We start from the raw sequence: 20,436 nt of genomic DNA on the forward strand, positions 1-20,436 counted from the left end.
AGAGCAGATGGATATAGGAGGCAAACATGTTGTGTGATTATTTTTGTTTATGTGTTAAAGGGGAAACATTTTTATTGGAGTGTCAATGGGTTGCAGGTTTGTCTTTGGGGAAGAAGTTGCTGAGAACTTCGAAGCCAGCACAGATGAAGTAGTTGATGAGACTCCAAGGTCGTGGAGCAGAGGACCTCAAGCTGTGAGAAGCAGTGAAGAGGAGTGTCACGTGCTTCTGTAGAGGTGGTGAAGCACCATAGTTGCTCGAGGGAACTTCATGGTGTAGCAGCCAAGAGAGCTGTGGAGGACCCTAGCAGAAGGGTGAAGCACCGTAGTTGCTCAAGGAAACTTCATGATAGCAGCCTGGAGGAGCTGCAGAGGATCCTGGTAGTGAAGCCCGGAAGAACCTGAAGATATCAGGGTAGTGAACTTCCAGAGGTGGAAGGGAAGTTCTGGTGGATTACTTGTAGAGGGTGGATAGTGTTTGGTTGTCATTAGCGTGCAAGACGCAGTGAGAGGCGAGTGATTGTTGGCATTCTTTTGTCAAGGAGTGTTTTATACTGAAGTTTAGAGTTACAGACGTAGGCTGGATTACCTACAGATGTATGTGTTCTAGGACTGATAGAGTGATCGATTGATCATTGTTGTGTATCAAGGAACATTTATACTGATATATGTTATTGCATTCACATGCTGATTTTCCTTGTACACGTTTATATATATATATATATATATATATATATTCTCTTGTTGATGGTGCAACAGTGTATGTAGATTTGATCTACTTGAGGAGGTTGATAGTATCAGGTGGTGAACCAGGAGATAGGATGCCACTTGATAAGCTGATGATAGAGTTCTGATGATGTTGGAGTGCAACCTGATTGTAATAGTATAGAGTATAGGATTCATTATTATTATATGTGTGTATGTATTGTGTATGTGCTTTGTCCAGTAAATGTATTCCAATTTACTGGTGTTTGCCCTTGTCCTAGTGAGGCTTCCCATGAAATAGTACAGAAGAAGAGAGAGAGAGAGAGAGAAAGAACCAAGAAACACTGCTGTGGACAGGGTAGAAGGTAATACTAATAAGTCAAAAGGGGATTGAGGAGATCATATCACCTAAGGAGAGAGTGGGGAGTCACAGCGGCTCGAGTGGGTGTGTGCACGTGACAACGAGGCTAAGTGTTGGAGCCGCATCCCCTAAATGTGTGACGTTGAGCCCCTCTCCAAGAGCCAGAAACGCCAAGGGTGATCTCCTAGTGAGGTATAAGCACTCTACCGAGTTGTGGGTTGGGTTGTCCATAAAGGAGGAACACGACGACAACAACACCACCAACCCACACGACTATAATAAATTGGGGACCTGTGTCCGGGAGAGTGAACTGACACACCCACACCCTGTCCAAGAGTGGATTTGTACACCCCTTGCTGAAATAGATAAACTGTGTGACCGCAGGTGTATACTCTCTCTCTTGGGAAGACTCACAGGACAAAGATGGATAAGGTGCAAGCGTTTGTGGAGTCAGGCAAGCCTGAGGACTTGGAAAGTTGCACGAGGGATCAATTAAAACAAATAGCAGAAAAATGTGGCATTTGGTTGAAAGCATCTAAAGTAGCTGGGATGAAGGATGAGATCCTGAGGCAGTTAAGAGCCAAAAATGAAGCGGCAGAGCAAGGAGCCCAAAAAGGAGCTGAAAATGGAAAGGAGGATGATGGGCAGGATGAAGTGAGATCTCAGGGATCGAGTAGGAGCAGCAAGAGTAGCCGCAGTAGCAGGAGTAGCCGAAATAGGAGCTTGGAAAGGTTCCAGTTAGAGCTCCAGATGCAGCGTGAGGAGAGACAGTTCCAGCTGGAAAAGATGAAATTAGAACTCCAGATGCAAAATGAAGCCGAGAAGGAAAAAGAGAGAACCAGACTGGAGGTAGAAAAAGAGAAAGCAAGACTAGAGATGGAGAAAGAAAAAGAGAAAGCAAGACTAGAGATGGAGAAAGAAAAAGAGAAAGCAAGACTAGAGGTCGAAAAAGAAAAAGCCCAGGTCGAAAAAGAAAGAGAGAACAAAACAAATGCAGATAGAAGCGAATAGAACCTTGGCTGAACAAAGGATTGAACATGGGTTGCCAGAGAGCACCACCCAGGTATCGCACTCACCAGATGTTAGGGTTAGGGAGAAGGACATTCCCTTGTTTGTGCCCGAAGAGGCAGAGAGCTTCTTTGAGCATTTTGAAAAAGTAGCCAGTATCAATGAGTGGCCACAGGAGGAATGGGCCCAGCTGGTCCAGTTAAGATTGACCGGTGCAGCCAGGGAGGCATACACCCAATTGTCATTGGAGGAGTGCCAGGATTATGCCACAGTAAAGAGCAGCATATTGCGCTCGTTTCAGTTAACCCCAGAAGCTTATAGGAAGCGCTTCAGAGAGATGATCAAAGTTGGAGCATGTACGTTTGCTGAGACAGCAAGAGATCTGGAAAGACGATTCCAGAAGTGGATTGAGGCTGCTGGAGTTGGATCTTACGCTGACCTGAAGCAACTGATGGTCATGGAGAAGTTCTTGGAGATGATGCATCCCGAAACAAAGTTCAAGATCCAAGAAGCAGGGATAAAGGAGGTGAAAGATGCCGCAGATAGGGCGGATATGATTACGGAAGCATACAAGAGCTTGAGGGAGAACAGAGTGAGAAGCGAGGTGGGACGCAGCAATTGCAAATCCAGTGGAGTCTGGGGCGGAAGAAATTATGAAAGACCCAGAAGAGTCTGGGGTGAGAAGAATTTTGATAAATGGGCAGATAAAAGTAAGTACCCTAAAGCTCAGAAGAGTAGGTCGCGCACTTCGTCTGAAAGTGAAGATGGAGGAGCTAAACAAGAAACTATTCGTGATCCAGGAAATCAAGAGTCCAGTAAAGCAACACAGAGTGTAAGTAGTGTGCCTGGCCCGAGGAACTCTCATGTGAGTGGACAAAGTCAGAGCCGCTTTGGTACATATAGAAGAGACTTTTCCCAGGTGAGGTGTTACAATTGTAACGGATTGGGTCACGTGATGCGAGATTGTCGGCAGGGCAAGAGAGTTGTGACCCTGGCCATGTGTGACCCCCGAGGTAAATATACTAATGTGTTCTGAGACAAACCACAGAAGATGAACTTAGTGAATGAGAGGTATAGGCCATTCATGAGCAAAGGTTGGATCAGTGTAGGAGGCCAACCTGAGGTAGAAGTTGGTATCTTAAGAGATACCGGAGCTAATCAGAGCTTGATTACGAGAAGCCTGATTGGGAATGATCGACGGTTAGCTGGCAGAGGGAAGATGAAAGTATATGGGTTATTGTCTGCAAGTGACATGCCCGTTTGTACTGTCCAGCTAAGGTCGGAATATGTGTCGGCGGAGGTGATGTTGGGAGTGTGCCCCGATATACCTATTCCAGGAGTCCAAGTGATCCTGGGAAATGACTTGTGCGGGACAAAGGTGTTGACAAGAGTCATGGTGGAGACTGTGCCAGAGGAGTGCCCAGAAGGCCGCGGCACGAGTGGGACACCTGAGAGTGTGAACCTGACTGACATCCGAGGAGATGAATCAGGAGGCCACCAAGCCATTGAGAACCCTGTCTCGGTAGTGATGAAGGCAGAGGTGGCCGACAAGGAAGACGCTGGAGAAGATGAGACAGTGTCGATTAAACCGGTAGAAGATATCGATGTAGATATAGCATGGCTGTTTGATGAAGGTCCAGCCAGGAAAATGAAGTCTCGGTGAGGTCAAAAGTGAAGATGGCCCAGCCAAAGAAGAATACTGTGAAGAGAATGGACCTGAGTAGAGCCCAGACCGCTGAAATTAAGAGTCAGAAGGCGAATGCAACTGTGCTGAGTAGGAATGAGGAAGGATGTGGACAGACTGAGGACGGGAGTAGAGCGTCAAGTTGTCCACGAGCACAGAGGCATATGGATAGTGGAGTTAAGTTGTTTGAGATGTTAGGAGTTGACATGTTCCACAGAAAACGTGAAGAAAAGATAGTGAAGAAGAGTAGTAGCCGAGAAAGTGAAAGGAAAAGAGACAGTATGTGTGGAGAGATGCTTACGAGCACTCTAGGAGAGGTTGAGCGACATGTACGGTCGAATGCTGTTGGATGTAGTACAGTGCTTGAAGAAACTTTTAGAGAACGAAGAAGAGTTGAAGGAGAAGAAATGGAGTTGTATAGAGGTGAGAAGTGCAGGAAGAGGATGATGATACAAGCATGGAGGAATAGAGGAAAGCCGAGGACTCAATGGAAGTCAAACAGGATGATGTCTCGGATAAATGAGGAGACGAAAGGGAGGATCGTCGGTGAAGACGAGGGAGTGAAGTATGATGACAGGAGACGGAAGTATAATGACAGTAGATGAAGTGTGAAGACGACAGAGGAGGTACAGACAGCAGACGTCTGACTCTGGACGTGAAGAGAGGAAGACGAGGAAACGGAGGGTGGAAACAATAAGTAGAGTGGACCAATGGAGTGCAGGCGTCAAGGAGGACAGCCTAGCCAAGAGATGCCAGAGAGGTCAGATCGTTTATGAGAAGATTATGTTTCTGGCAAGTTGTGAGCCAGATGTTGCAAGGAGCAACAAACTAATTGTAGACTCCTAAGGGAGTACGTAAGCAGATCAACCGTTCGAATCAATCGGTTGAAGAACGAGACAGTGTGGTGGCGGATGTATTATCCAGAGCTTTGTCACTGGAATAACTCTCAAAAATAAGGGGAGGGGAGTGTTATGATCTCAGCCTACAGGAGAAACGAGTCTCCCCCTTGAGAGTTATTCAGCAAGCCTGACCTAACCAGAAGGTCTAGGATATATAGAGGCGATAACACATATGTAAAATAGCTGGTTGGATATGATGAACAATTTAAGATTTTGGGCAGTGAAGAAGAAAACAGATAAATGACTGGCTAGGAGATGTGGACATTTTGCTGGAGGCGTGAGGCTCGCTTCTGGAGGGCTTTGACCTCACTTGAGGCCAGACATCGCAGGGGGAAAGCCGCGCTCCGTCGAGCTCCCGTCAGAAAGGAACCCCTAGTGATATATCTCGAAGAGAAGAGAAGTGTGCAGACGTACCAGCTGTGGAATCGAGCTGGGGACATGTGGTCTCAAGTCCTGGTCGACGAGGAGAGTATTAAACCGCCCAGAGGCATTATCGTGGGCCGTGGCAGCGCCCTGACCAAGCTTTGTCAGAGGGAGGAGCGCCCTCGACTAGACAATCTGTGGTAAGCACGATATAAGCCAGTTCATAGTGATTGCTTGTAGTTGGTCGTGTGCCTAGTGACAGTAGCAATGTTTATTGATGAGTTAGACATGTTTTAATAAGGCAGAAGGCCTGAAATAAGAGAGTGGAGAGGGAGGAACACGAAGCGACATCCGTCTCCTCTGAGCGCTGGCAGGCAACTGAGGGAGCCCGGCTCCTAACGGTGGAAGACCCTCCCACCATGAGTGAGGACCGCCGCCGGGCAAGGTGGAGTATAGACCCGCCCAAAACGGGGGAGTCCACTCTCACAGTATGTAGAGAGCAGATGGATATAGGAGGCAAACATGTTGCGTGATTATTTTTGTTTATGTGTTAAAGGGGAAACATTTTTATTGGAGTGTCAATGGGTTGCAGGTTTGTCTTTGGGGAAGAAGTTGCTGAGAACTTCGAAGCCAGCACAGATGAAGTAGTTGATGAGACTCCAAGGTAGTGGAGCAGAGGACCTCGAGCTGTGAGAAGCAGTGAAGAGGAGTGTCACGTGCTTCTGTAGAGGTGGTGAAGCACCATAGTTGCTCGAGGGAACTTCATGGTGTAGCAGCCAAGAGAGCTGTGCAGGACCCTAGCCGAAGGGTGAAGCACCGTAGTTGCTCAAGGAAACTTCATGATAGCAGCCTGGAGGAGCTGCAGAGGATCCTGGTAGTGAAGCCCGGAAGAACCTGAAGATATCAGGGTAGTGAACTTCCAGAGGTGGAAGGGAAGTTCTGGTGGATTACTTGTAGAGGGTGGATAGTGTTTGGTTGTCATTAGCGTGCAAGACACAGTGAGAGGTGAGTGATTGTTGGCATTCTTATGTCAAGGAGTGTTTTATACTGAAGTTTAGAGTTACAGACGTAGGCTGGATTACCTACAGATGTATGTGTTCTAGGACTGATAGAGTGATCGATTGATCATTGTTGTGTATCAAGGAACATTTATACTGATATATGTTATTGCATTCACATGCTGATTTTCCTTGTACACATTTATAGATATATATATATTCTCTTGTTGATGGTGCAACAGTGTATGTAGATTTAATCTACTTGAGGAGGTTGATAGTATCAGGTGGTGAACCAGGAGATAGGATGCCACTTGATAAGCTGATGATAGAGTTCTGATGATGTTGGAGTGCAACCTGATTGTAATAGTATAGAGTATAGGATTCATTATTATTATATGTGTGTATGTATTGTGTATGTGCTTTGTCCAGTAAATGTATTCCAATTTGCTGGTGTTTGCCCTTGTCCTAGTGAGGCTTCCCATGAAATAGTACAGAAGAAGAGAGAGAGAGAGAAAGAACCAAGAAACACTGCTGTAGACAGGGTAGAAGGTAATACTAATAAGTCAAAAGGGGATTGAGGAGATCATATCACCTAAGGAGAGAGTGGGGAGTCACAGCGGCTCGAGTGGGTGTGTGCACGTGACAACGAGGCTAAGTGTTGGAGCCGCATCCCCTAAATGTGTGACGTTGAGCCCCTCTCCAAGAGCCAGAAACGCCAAGGGTGATCTCCTAGTGAGGTATAAGCACTCTACCGAGTTGTGGGTTGGGTTGTCCGTAAAGGAGGAACACGACGACAACACCACCACCACCAACCCACACGACTATAATAGTAACAGACTGTATTACACACTAAATACTTCAGAAGTGAGTAATAATCAAAGAAGTAGTCCATGGTACACAGTGCGACTTCGCTCTCAGTGCACCAGGTACAGATAGATTTTCGCTTCCTGTTTCTTCATTCTGTGTGCTTGCAAATAACGCACTCACGTACACCCTTGGCTTTAGTACTTGTAAGTTGTATGTAGCCCAGCTTGTAAAGCATAAGGTAGTATTGAAAAGATTATAGGAAAAGATCAATTTGTAAGGTAGTCTTGAAAAGATCGCTTTATATAGTCCCACACAGGAAGAGATTCAGCTTGCCTCAAAGAGTGTCCGTCAGTCAGAAAAGATTCAGGTAGCCTCAAAGTGTCCGTCAGATAGGAAGAGATTCAGGTATTCTTGAAAATATCTACACTATGCTTCATCAACAATGATTATCAACATAAGTGGAAAATACTGTCACATTTAAGCTATGAACCTGGTGACTTTTCCCCCTAGATTTTTTCAAATGTTCTCTATTTTTCCCTTCATTTTTCGTGTATTTTTTCCTACATTTCTCGTTTACGAACTTACACTTTAACTGACGGGTATCATCCCCGAGGGATTCGCAAACCATGTAGTTCTCTGTACTTGGTGGAAGTTCCATGGGCCATGCTTGTGTGGTGCTAGGGTGTTTGACAAATAGCTGATGGTCATCTACTCTGAGTCCAAGCCATCATCTCCCTCTCTCCCTTTTGTTGTTATTTATCTTATATTCCCCTCCAGAAAAAGAATTCTCTTTTGCCAAGACACCTTTGGGAATAAGCTAAGGACCCTTGGGCTAGAGCCCTCTCAGAAATATTGTATTGAATGTAATTAAATAAAAAAAAATTCTGTGCCCTCAGTATCTCCACATTCTTGTCCTAATTCCTTCTTCCCAATGCACCAGCTCCAGCTTCTTGAGGTCAGACACGTCCTAGCTATTGTTACTTCCAGCAGCTTGTGGTCAGGCAAGTCCTGGCTAGTGTTGCTTCCAGCAGCTTTTGGTCAGGCAAGTCCTGGCTAGTGTTGCTTCCAGCAGCTTGTGGTCAGGCATGTCCTGGCTAGTGTTGCTTCCAGCAGCTTGTGGTCAGACACGTCCTGGCTAGTGTTGCTTCCAGCAGCTTGTGGTCACGCAAGTCCTGGCTAGTGTTGCTTCCAGCAGCTTGTGGTCAGACACGTCCTGGCTAGTGTTGCTTCCAGCAGCTTGTGGTCAGACATGTCCTGGCTAGTGTTGCTTCCAGCAGCTTGTGGTCAGACACGTCCTGGCTAGTGTTGCTTCCAGCAGCTTGTGGTCATGCAAGTCCTGGCTAGTGTTGCTTCCAGCAGCTAGTGGTCAGGCATGTCCTGGCTAGTGTTGCTTCCAGCAGCTTGTGGTCAGACACGTCCTGGCTAGTGTTGCTTCCAGCAGCTTGTGGTCATGCAAGTCCTGGCTAGTGTTGCTTCCAGCAGCTTGTGGTCAGACATGTCCTGGCTAGTGTTGCTTCCAGCAGCTTGTGGTCAGACACGTCCTGGCTAGTGTTGCTTCCAGCAGCTTGTGGTCATGCAAGTCCTGGCTAGTGTTGCTTCCAGCAGCTTGTGGTCAGGCATGTCCTGGCTAGTGTTGCTTGCCTGGATCATTTAGCTTGTTTGTCTTTAATTTCTTTCTTTCTTCAGGCAGCAATTTGTTTGTTCCATCTATTTTTATAGCAGGGGTTTCTTGGTTTTGGCTTTATCTATGGTACCCAGCTCAGCTCACTTCATAGTAAGCTATATTCTGGTTCTGGCACATGGAAAGAGAGCATGAAATTTCAGATACCTGATGCACTTCTCAAGGCTTAGTTTCACTAGAATGCAAGCTATGGGAAGGTACTGCTTAGAAGTAACAGAAATTAACAAAATTAAATCCGGCTTGTGGAAATCTGCAAGGAATCGAAAACAAAATAGTCTAGGTTTCTGAGGTTTCAAAAAATATATACTGTAAATGTATATTTATATAATCTCTCAAAATATACTTACCAAATCTCTTGCTGGGATCTTTGTATGGTGTCTTGTAAATGCCCTCTGGAGATACATCTCCAGTACGATTCAGAAGATTCTCTCGAGGGATGGCATAGTGGTCAAACATCATTATCCTAATAAGAGTTAAACAAATATGAAGAATGAACAATTTATTGTAAAAAAAAACAGCGTTGAATGTAATGAAACGCCATTTTCTAAGTGAGTCCCAGAGGCTCCCCGGAACTATCCATGGCTGATATGGATACCCTAACTATTTTGCATCAGTCGATGTGGGTGGAGTTCTAGGCCTACCGGGGACCACGAGCCCGAACCTGGCCCCCTCAGAGAGGCACGGGGAGCAATGGCCCATAGAAATGCACATGTGATTTGGAGCATTCTATATCTGCCATCGACCGGGACAGGCACCCAGAAAGGTAAGCGCCACAAAACAAACCCCTATTCTGGTTACACAACAAAAATCGACAAACGAGTGGACAGAACCCCCCCAGGAAAATGAACTAACAAGCATGACGTCATGCGAGCCGCGCCTCATGTCTGCGCAGCTCCCCCCTCCCCGGGAGGGGGAAGGGGAAGCCCCAGACCCCCGCGCCGGCAATCCCCGCCCCAGTTCTGAGGCTGGATATCAAAACCGTGAAAAAACCCCGCCGACTGGAGGGCGGGAGGGTGCCGGGGAGCCTCTGGGACTCACCCAGAAAATGGCGTTTCATTACATTCAACGCTGGTTTTCTGGGGGGAGCCCCTACGGCTCTCCGGAGCTACCTCACCAAAGACTACCTAAAAAACAAGGGAACATACCCGGGAGGCGGTCGGAGAATCACTCCACAACACAAAGTCGAGACAACAACTCAAGGTATAGCATTCGCCAGAAAAAAGGGAGAACGGCCGCAGACGAAGAAAACCTATGATCACAACAATAGGAGCCAAAAACCACTGCGCCTGAGAAGAGCAAGAAGCTCTGCCACACGGCCCCCAAAGGTAAATGCCAACACAAAAAGAAAACCGAGGCAAAGCAAACCTGACTCCAAGGAGCCACAACCACCAAGGAGAAGAAAAACAGGAGAGCACCCTGTCCAAAGACCAGGACGACACAGGCAGTGCATAAGCAGGCCGGAGGTGCAACAACGCACGATACAACCTGCAAAACGGCGCAGAAGGAATATCGATACCAAAAGCTAGCAGCACAAACCAAGGTGCCAGACCCAGGAATGGCCACAAGCGCCTCTACATCCTCCGCAAGCCAATCCTATGACAGCCCCAGGAGGGAAAAGAAAACGCAGGACCAAAACGAAAATGCCACAAGTGTGCAAGACCACCTCCACAAGTGCAGCCGACAGGGAAGGAACTTGCACAAGGAGCCGTCCCGCACCAACATCCCGCAGAAGGGCAGGAGCGAAAAGACTCATTAGGAGGAGCAAAATCGCTCCCAGGAAAACTAGGAGCGCCGAGACAGTGTGAAGAGAAGAGATATTCACAAAAGAACAAAAAGGCCAACACCCAGAAGCTGCTGGGAAGAGGACCCACAAGCCCTAGAAAGGACCGGAGGGAAGCTTAACCGAATGACGACAGACGCACCAGAAAACGGGAAGGAGCAAAACAGTCCCGAACCTTCGAGAACAAAAAGAAGCAAACACAAAGGACGAAGGCCCCAAAACCCCGGCCCACCCGAGACCAAAAGTCATGCAGAAACCCCAAGAAGAGGGGGACTTGACGGAAGAAGGCCCGTCCCGGAAAAAAGGGGCGAAGATCGTAGAAAAGCACCCACCGACAGGACGAAAACAACGAGTACAACGGACAAGGAAACCAAGCCCAGGGAGGGGCCGACGCCCACAAAGCACGTGCGGAGAGGGGGAACGGAAAACCCCACACCACAAAACTGCAAGTCCCCACCCAGAGGAGTAGAAACACCCCGGCGGGGACCAACGGGGCCTGAGGCCTCTCATGTGAGCCCTACCCCAGCCCCGGGAACCCACCCTGCAGGCCCCGGGGCCGAGCTGTCCCCTCAAAGCCCCAGCGTCAAGAAAACCCCTGGGCAGCCGTGAAAAACACGAAGGAAGGGAGCCCACTAGGCTCTGGAACTTGAACCAAAACCGGAGGATAGGTGAGGGGCGAGACGAAGACCCCAAGCTCATCCCCAGCCAGCACAATGAGGCGAGGACTAAACAGAGAATCCAAGGAACATGGAAAAACCAGGCCCGGCACAGCAAGACCGGCAAGGAAGGAGAGCCCCAGAGGGAGCACGGAAGGGCCGAACATAACGCCACAACCAACCCCGACACGCAGCTGCAGTACCAAAACCGCAGCAAAACGTCACCACACTGACAAAAGGAAAAAAAGGGTGAAAAAAAAACAAAAACTGACAAAAGGGTGAAAAAGGTGACACCCCTAGGGTCAACACTTGCAGCAGAGGAGCTCCAGCATATTTCAACAATCCTAAGTATTTTAGTACAGGTTGATGGTAGTGAGTGGTGTCCCAGAGAACATAAAGGTATAGTGCTCTTGAAAAATAGGTGAGATAACAGGAAAGTGCTAAGGGAAGTGAAAAATCGGATGAGAAAAAGTTGCCCTAGTGTTTACAGTGCAGAGAAGAACATTCAAGATGGCCACTGGCAAGGGGAAAAACAAAACAGAGCTTGATTTTGAGGGATTCAATGAAGAAAGCATTGATATTAGTAGTCTACATAACAAGTTGGTAAATTTAGATACTATAGTGAACTCTCATGTAGAAATAATTAGTAAATTGAAAGAAAGTAATGACCATTTGAATAGCAAAGTTTTATGTCTTGAGGGTTTAGTGAAAGACTTGCGCAAGGATAAGAATCAATTGGAAACAAATTGCAAAGCCATGGAAGAAGAAAATAAACTCTTAAAAATAGCTTTGGAAGAAGTTAAAGTAAATTTAAACATAAATGACTACAATAGGTTAGGCAAGGAAATTCAACAGGAGAAACAGCTTTTGTCAGCACAGATGGAGGAAGTTACACAGGGAATAGAACAGTGCAAGAAAGATATGCAACTCACTTATGCACAAGTGGCCAAGGAGAAAGAAAAAATAGAAGAAGCAGTAAAGGAAGTCAAACACTGCAGCAACCAAGATAAAACAAACATTAGGCTAGAAGTGAGGAAAGAATTGGCATCTAACCCGAAGTTGGTGCAAAACACAGTTGATCGGAGTAAGTCCCTGATCATTTTTGGCTGCAAAGAAAAGGCGATAACATCTAGGTCAGAAAGAGCTGTAGAAGAAGCTAAAGTAGTAGATAAAATTGTTGGCCTCGTGGAAGGTCTTACAAACAGAGAGAATGTGTGCGACTACAGGAGAATAGGCAGGTACGTAAAAGGGAAAGATCGACCTTTGAGGATCACCCTAAACGGTGCCAAACAGATGGAAGAAGTACTAAGGAATGCTAGAAAATTGCAAAGGGATGAGGATGGGAAAGGGTGGTCGTTAAGACGAGATCTTTCAAAAGAAGATAGAGAGAAGCTGAAACTGAACCTCGCCGAGGCAAAACATTTAAATGAGAGCAGGAATGAAGAAGAAATAAATTCTTTTTTCTACAAAGTGATAGGGGTAGGCAAACCAGTAAAGTGGTACATAAAGGCAAACCAACAAAATCAATAGAGAGAGGGGGAGTGAAGAATAAGGAGAGGGGGAACAAGTTCCTGAAGATTGCATACACCAACATAGATGGAGTGAGATCGAAGATACTGGAGTTAAGTGATGTAATACAGCTGCAGACACCAGACATTGTTGCACTCACGGAGACAAAACTTGAAGATGTAATTTTAAATGAGGTCATATTCCCAAGGGGCTACTCAATTTGGAGACGGGACAGAAAAATTAGGAAAGGCGGTGGCGTTGCTGTGCTGGTAAAAGAACACCTAAAGGTGAAGGAAATAATGACTGCCAATCCACAAGAAGTTGACATAATAGCACTAGAGATCTGCTATGAGGATGATAAACTAATGATGATAAATGCATATAGTCCACCGCCAAGCAGCACATGGTCAAAGGAGGAGCTAGATAGTAAACGTGAAGGTCTTATAACAATAATGAGAGAGATTATAGCGAGAGCGGATAACGATAGATCACGACTGTTGATAGTCGGTGACTTCAACTTGAAATCCATAGACTGGGAAGCATATGAAGCTAAAACAGAAGATTTTTGGACCTGTAAATTTGTAGACCTCATCCTGGAAACATTCTTGTATCAACATGTTAAACAAGCTACGAGGATGAGGGAAGGGGACGTTCCCTCCATGCTAGATTTGATATTTACCAGGAAGGAGGAAGAGAGATTTGACATTCAGTACCTTCCTCCCTTGGGTAAAAGTGACCATGTCTTTTTGGGAATAAAGTATGCAATGCGTTATAAGCTGGAAGAAAATAAGGAGGTTGAAGCAGTTGAAAAACCAGACTTCAGGAGAGGACATTATGGTGACCTTAGAAATTTTTTTAGTGAGTATAATTGGACAGACTTGATGCTAGGCAAGGAAGTGAATGAGATGTATGGCAAGTTTTGTGAAATATATGATAAAGGCACAAAAAAATTTATACCAAAACAGAGATGCAGAACTAGGAAACAGGATTGGTTCAATAGAAATTGCGAGAGGGCTAGAGACCGAAAGACACAAAAATGGAATCAATACAGGAAGAGGCCGAACCCCCAAACATACCAGCGATACAAAGATGCGAGAAACAACTACACGGCAGTGAGGAGAGAGGCAGAAAGAAATTTTGAAAAAGGGATTGCGGACAAATGTAAAACAGAACCAGGTCTATTCTATAAATTCATAAACAACAAATTGCAGGTAAAGGATAATATTCAGAGGTTGAAAATGGGAAATAGATTCACGGAAGATGAAAAGGAAATGTGTGAAACACTAAACGAAAAGTTCCAAAGTGTGTTTGTACAAAATGAAATCTTTAGGGAACCAGATACAATAAGAATTCCAGAGAACAACATAGAACACATAGAGGTGTCTAGAGACGAAGTGGAAAAAATGCTCAAGGAGCTCGGTAAGAACAAAGCAGCTGGCCCAGATGGCGTTTCACCATGGGTTCTGAGAGAATGTGCATCTGAGCTCAGCATTCCACTTCACCTGATCTTTCAGGCATCCCTGTGTACAGGAATCGTAGCAGATGGGTGGAAACAGGCTAACATAGTTCCAATCTACAAAAGTGGCAGCAGGGAAGACCCCCTCAATTATAGACCTGTATCATTGACAAGTGTAATAGTGAAAGTATTGGAAAAACTAATCAAAACTAAATGGGTAGAACACCTAGAGAGAAATGATATAATATCAGACAGATAGTATGGTTTTCGATCTGGAAGATCCTGTGTATCGAATTTACTCAGTTTCTATGATCGGGCCACAGAGATATTACAGGAAAGAGATGGTTGGGTTGACTGCATCTATCTGGACCTAAAAAAGGCTTTCGACAGAGTTCCACATAAGAGGTTGTTCTGGAAACTGGAAAATATTGGAGGGGTGACAGGTAAGCTTCTATCATGGATGAAAAATTTTCTGACTGATAGAAAAATGAGGGCAGTAATCAGAGGCAATGTATCGGAATGGAGAAATGTCACAAGTGGAGTACCACAGGGTTCAGTTCTTGCACCAGTGATGTTTATTGTGTACATAAATGATCTACCAGTTGGTATACAGAATTATATGAACATGTTTGCTGATGATGCTAAGATAATAGGAAGGATAAGAAATTTAGATGACTGTCATGCCCTTCAAGAAGACCTGGACAAAATAAGTATATGGAGCACCACTTGGCAAATGGAATTTAATGTTAATAAATGTCATGTTATGGAATGTGGAATAGGAGAACATAGACCCCACACAACCTATATATTATGTGAGAAATCTTTAAAGAATTCTGATAAAGAAAGAGATCTAGGAGTGGTTCTAGATAGAAAACTATCACCTGAGGACCACATAAAGAATATTGTGCAAGGAGCCTATGCTATGCTTTCTAACTTCAGAATTGCATTTAAATACATGGATGGCGATATACTAAAGAAATTGTTCATGACTTTTGTTAGGCCAAAGCTAGAATATGCAGCTGTTGTGTGGTGCCCATATCTTAAGAAGCACATCAACAAACTGGAAAAGGTGCAAAGACATGCTACTAAGTGGCTCCCAGAACTGAAGGGCAAGAGCTATGAGGAGAGGTTAGAAGCATTAAATATGCCAAAACTAGAAGACAGAAGAAAAAGAGGGGATATGATCACTACATACAAAATAGTAACAGGAATTGATAAAATCGACAGGGAAGACTTCCTGAGACCTGGAATTTCAAGAACAAGAGGTCATAGATTTAAACTAGCTAAACACAGATGCCGAAGAAATATAAGAAAATTCACCTTCACAAATAGAGTGGTAGACGGTTGGAACAAGTTAAGTGAGAAGGTGGTGGAGGCCAAGACCGTCAGTAGTTTCAAAGCGTTATATGACAAAGAGTGCTGGGAAGACGGGACACCACGAGCGTAGCTCTCATCCTGTAACTACACTTAGGTAATTACACTTAGGTAATTACACTCCCCGAGGAAGCGACAGAGAGGATAGATAAATCGTACACGAGTGGCACACAAGGGGACATAGGCGGAAACCAAGCACCCAACTGAGCCACAGGGACGGTAGAAGAAACGTGTGCAGTGTAACAGGCAATCAAAGGAACACATTAGGCAGCCCAACATGGGCTGACCCCATACACAGCCCCAAGAGCAGAGATGAGAGTGCCCAAGAAGCACAGAATCCGCCCGACAGGCAAACGACGGGGGAGAGGCGAAAACAAAGAGCCAGAACCCAACCTGCAAACACAAGGAGGCGAACACAAAACCTCCGACACAGGAAAACTTACTACCAAACAGACACCCCCACCATTGCACTGCGGAATAAGGTGGAGGCGGGGCCCCGAACTCAAGCAAGGTTAGACAAGCATAGAAGAGGGGCAGGAGGAGTACAGGCAGGAACCACCTCGGAAGGGACAAGAGGCCACCTGCAGACACCCGTGAACTGAGGAAGGAATCAGGTGGAGAGAACAAGAGCTGCCCAGTATGGGCTAATAGCCCTGCAGTAGGCACCTCAGGTGATACGGTCCACGTTCTCAAGTACGTATGTACACCTATTCCTACTCCCAAAAACAAAAACAGGGTCAGGACGAAGGAGACGCCAAAACCGCACCAACTCACCTGCAGAACATAGGCCCTGAAGGGCCATGACGCAAGCGTTCAAGTCCGTATCTGCCGGAGGCGGCCAGTGCGCCCATGCTGGAGAGGAGGGGAGCAGCGAAGGAGGCTCCCCACCCTAGAACGCAAGGAAAACCCTCATGAATTCCACACAGCGGCACCCCAGAACACCCCCAAAGCAATGGGGCACGGATGGGATTAAGAAAAGAGCGAGAGGCAAAGCCCCCCCGAGAGAATTGGAGCAGAACACGTGTGCACACCGCCCGGAACCAAAACAAACTCCCACGGCGCATGCGCAGGACGCGAAAGAAAGTAGCCCAACCAGGCGAGAAGTAGCCCAACCAGGCGAGAAGTAGCCTAACCAGGTGAGAAGTAGCCCAATAAGGTGAGAAGTAGCCCCAATAAAGCGAGAAGTAGCCCAATAAAGCGAGAAGTAGCCCAACAAGGCGAGAAGTAGCCCAACAAGGCGAGAAGTAGCCCAACAAGGCGAGAAGTAGCCCAACAAGGCGAGAAGTAGCCCAACAAGGCGAGAAGTAGCCCAACAAGGCGAGAAGTAGCCCAACCGGTCACAAAAGAGCCCAAACGGCCACAAAGGAGCCCAAACGGCCACAAAGGAGCCCAAACGGCCACAAAGGAGCCCAAACGGCCACAAAGGAGCCCAAACGGCCACAAAGAGGCCCAAACGGCCACAAAGGAGCCCAAACAGCCACATAGGAGCCCAAACGGCGACAGGGAGCCCAAACGGCGACAGGGAGCCCAAACGGCGACAGGGAGCCCAAACGGCAACAAGGAGCCCACACTGCTACAAGGAGCCCAAACCGCTACAAGGAGCCCAAACGGCTACAAGGAGCCCAACCTGTCCAGAACAGAAGGAACCAGTATGAAGGCAAACTCCGGGACACGCAGGAGGAAGCCGCAAAGGCCAACAGCACCGCAGGCGAAGAGATGCGGTTGGCCGAAAACCTCCTGAAGACGGAATCGAAGAAACCACAGGGACACGGAACCGAACCCGGGGAGGAGCAGAACCCAAGCCCAAATCGTACGCAGAGGGGGGAAAGAAAACCCCACTCCTCATAACAGTAAGCCCCGCTCAGAAGGACGGAAATCCAGGCGGGGCGCAATGGAGCCCAAGGCCCCTAAGGCCGCTCCTCCCCAACCCCAGGAGCCTCTGCACCAGGCCCCGGGACCGAGTCGACCTCAAAAGCCCCGCCTCACAAGAAAAAGCCGGGGCAGCCGAGAGAGCTGAAAGAGAAGGGGGCCCACTGGTCAAAACCCCGGAGCATCGGCTGGAGGAACAGACTCGAATGCCTCCGCAGCTACCCCGGACAAGGCCACCCCCGAAACTGCCCAAGTCTCAGAACCTCTAACCCCGCCCCGACCCCGAAGCCTGCAGATGCGTATGGGCCGGAAGCAGGAGGGGGAAAAACAAGGGGGGGCGTGGAAGGAACCAAGGCCGAAGCGACCTAAACCCCCAAGTCTGGGTCCCTACACAAGCGGGGCAGCATCGGGGCGTCCGGGAAGCGACAAACCAGAGCGCGTTGCAACATCCTACCCTGCAACGCGCGAGCTGCCTGCACCCACAGGAATTCATCAGCAGACTGGGTGAATGGAGTCACGAACAAGCAACAAAGCTCGCAGGACTCAAGGGTCGAATGTGTCACCGACCCAACAGGCAGCATGACGAAGGCAAAAACAAGGAGAGTCACCCTGAGACAAAGGGACAGAGCAACCCTCAACTCGCACAAAGCGAGAGGGGACGCAAGGGTCTCCACTATCGGACCCAAGAGCCCCCGGGGGGGTTTCCCAGGGCCCCTAGACTGGGTCTGCTAAGGGTTATCCCAGGCAGGGCACTGCTAACCGGTGCCCCAAACTACCAAGCAAACTGCTAAAGCTGAACCCATGGGACGTGTCCACTCGCGAGGGCAAAGCAGGGGGTGCCACCACACAAACGAACCTAATATAAGGGGGGGGGGAAACACAAGGAAGACCCCCCTACCAGGCAAAAACAAAAATAAAAGAAAAAAACACACAAGTGGACAACGTACCCAGAGGAAACAGAGCCCGCCGCTGTCATAGGTGAAAACTAGCTACCCCGTACCCTGCGCCCCACCAGTGCGATAACTACCACTTACCCCAAGGTAAACAAGGGAGTGAAACCCCCAAACCCTCGGGGCGGCCAAACGCCAAGCAGCAAAAAGCCAACAGAGGTAGACCCAAGGTGACTTGTGGAAGGCAACCCCAAGCCCCAAGGGCGGTACTTACAGGGCACTCAGGGAAGGTGACCCTAAGCACATGCAGCCCGAGTACCTGAGAATACTACTCCCAGTTCACACGACCACCGTAAGAGCAGCACTGCAAACAAGTCACAGCACTGCGACAAGACTGGAGCTGGAGCCACACGACCGTGTATGATCCCATCAACCGAGGAACTGGGGCGGGGATCGCCGGCGCGGGGGTCTTGGGCTCCCCCAAGACGAGCTGCGCAGACATGCGGCGCGGCTCGCGTGACGTCATACTTGTTAGTTCGTTTTCCTGGGGGAGTTCTGTCCACTCGTTTGTCGATTTTTGTTGTGTAACCAGAATAGGGGTTTGTTTTGTGGCGCTTACCTTTCTGGGTGCCTGTCTCGGTCGATGGCAGATATAGAATGCTCGAAATCACATGTGCATTTCTATGGGCCATTGCTCCCCGTGCCTCTCTGAGGGAGCCAGGTTCTGGCTCGTGGTCCCCGGTAGGTCTAGAACTCCACCCACATCGACTGATGCAAAATAGTTAGGGTATCCATATCAGCCATGGATAGCTCCGGGGAGCCGTAGGGGCTCCCCCCAGAAAAGGGGGGGGAACATGGCTGAAAAAGCAGCACAAATACAATTCTGTCGACAAACAGCACCATTTAAAAAAACCAGCGTTGAATGTAATGAAACGCCATTTTCTGGGTGAGTCCCGGAGGCTCCCCGGAGCTATCCCAGGCTGATATGCTAATGTCAGACTTTGGCATCAGTCATGTGTATGGATTTCTTAGGCCTACCGGGGACCACGGCCAGAACCGGGCCCCCTCAGAGAGGCAAGGGGAGCAATGGCCTATAGAAGCCCCCGTGTAGTTGGAAGCATTCTATGTCTGCCATCGACTGGAACAGGCACCCAGAAAGGTAAGCGCCTCAAAACAAACCCCTATTCTGGTTAAAATTGCTACCAAAAACCGAACTAGTGGATAGAACTCCCAAACCGAAAACAAGCAAACTAGTGTGACGTCACACACCGCCGCGCCACTGTCTGCGCAGCTCCCCCCTCCCCGGGAGGGGGAAGGGGGAGCCCCAGACCCCCCGCGCCGGCTACCCACACCTCAGTTCTTGAGGCTGGATGTCAAAAACGCGAAAAAACTCCGACCGGAGGGAGGGAGGGATGCCGAGGAGCCTCCGGGACTCACCCAGAAAATGGCGTTTCATTACATTCAACGCTGGTTTTCTGGGGGGAGCCCCGTCGGCTCCCCGGAGCTAACTACCCACAGACAGAAAAAAGAGGGACTTACCCGGGAGGTGGTCGTCGCTCACTCCTCAACTCGAAGCCGAGAAAACTGGCTGCAGCCGCCGACCCAAAGCAACACAGGCCCGACGAGGCCCAGGGACATTCACAAGGTAACGAGCAGCCAGGACCTTGTTCGACCGCCAAAATCCCCGCGCCCGAATATCAGACCAAGACATATTCCCAAAGACGGCAGCAAGAGCCGCGAACTTACGAACGTCATGGGCACGGGGATAGACCGCAGGCTGGCTGGACCTAATAACCCTGCGGACGACCTGAGAGACCCGAACCCGCGAACAGGGAAGAAGGGAAACCGGATCAACCCACATGCAAAGCACAGTGCAGTAGCGACACCGGAGCCAGAGCACACGACCATCGCCTATAGCATCAGCCTCAAGAACTGAGGTGTGGGTAGCCGGCGCACGGGGTCTGGGGCTCCCCCTTTCCCCTCCCGGGGAGGGGGGAGCTGCGCAGACAGCGGCGCGGCGGTGTGTGACGTCACACTAGTTTGCTTGCTTTCGGTTGGGGAGTTCTATCCACTAATTCAGTTTTTGGTAGCAATTTTAACCAGAATAGGGGTTTGTTTTGAGGCGCTTACCTTTCTGGGTGCCTGTTCCGGTCGATGGCAGACATAGAATGCTTCCAACTAAATGTAAATGCTTCCAATGTAAAGGATTTGGGAATAATAATGTCTGACGACCTAACGTTTAAGGAGCATAACCAAGCAAATATTGCGACAGCCAGAAAAATGATAGGATGGATTACGAGAAGTTTCAAATCCAGGGATCCCATCACAATGGTTGTACTCTTCAAGGCACTTGTGTTGTCCCGTCTTGAGTACTGCTCAGTACTCACTTCCCCCTTCAA

At 48.1% G+C, this 20,436-nt stretch overlaps 1 protein-coding gene across 16 annotated transcripts in view; it reads right to left on the reverse strand.

The window, feature by feature from the left end:
* LOC123757282 (peroxisomal acyl-coenzyme A oxidase 3-like) overlaps positions 1-20,436 on the reverse strand; it is a 546,669-nt gene that overhangs the window by 346,065 nt on the left and 180,168 nt on the right. For all 16 annotated transcript variants that reach the window (XM_069323862.1, XM_069323857.1, XM_069323852.1 and 13 more), the window contains one exon: positions 8,851-8,966. In XM_069323862.1, the coding sequence (XP_069179963.1) occupies positions 8,851-8,966 (116 nt within the window). The remainder of the gene's footprint in view (positions 1-8,850; positions 8,967-20,436) is intronic.

This window comes from Procambarus clarkii, chromosome 13, assembly GCF_040958095.1.
Source record: "Procambarus clarkii isolate CNS0578487 chromosome 13, FALCON_Pclarkii_2.0, whole genome shotgun sequence".
In the NCBI taxonomy this organism is placed as follows: domain Eukaryota; kingdom Metazoa; phylum Arthropoda; class Malacostraca; order Decapoda; family Cambaridae; genus Procambarus; species Procambarus clarkii.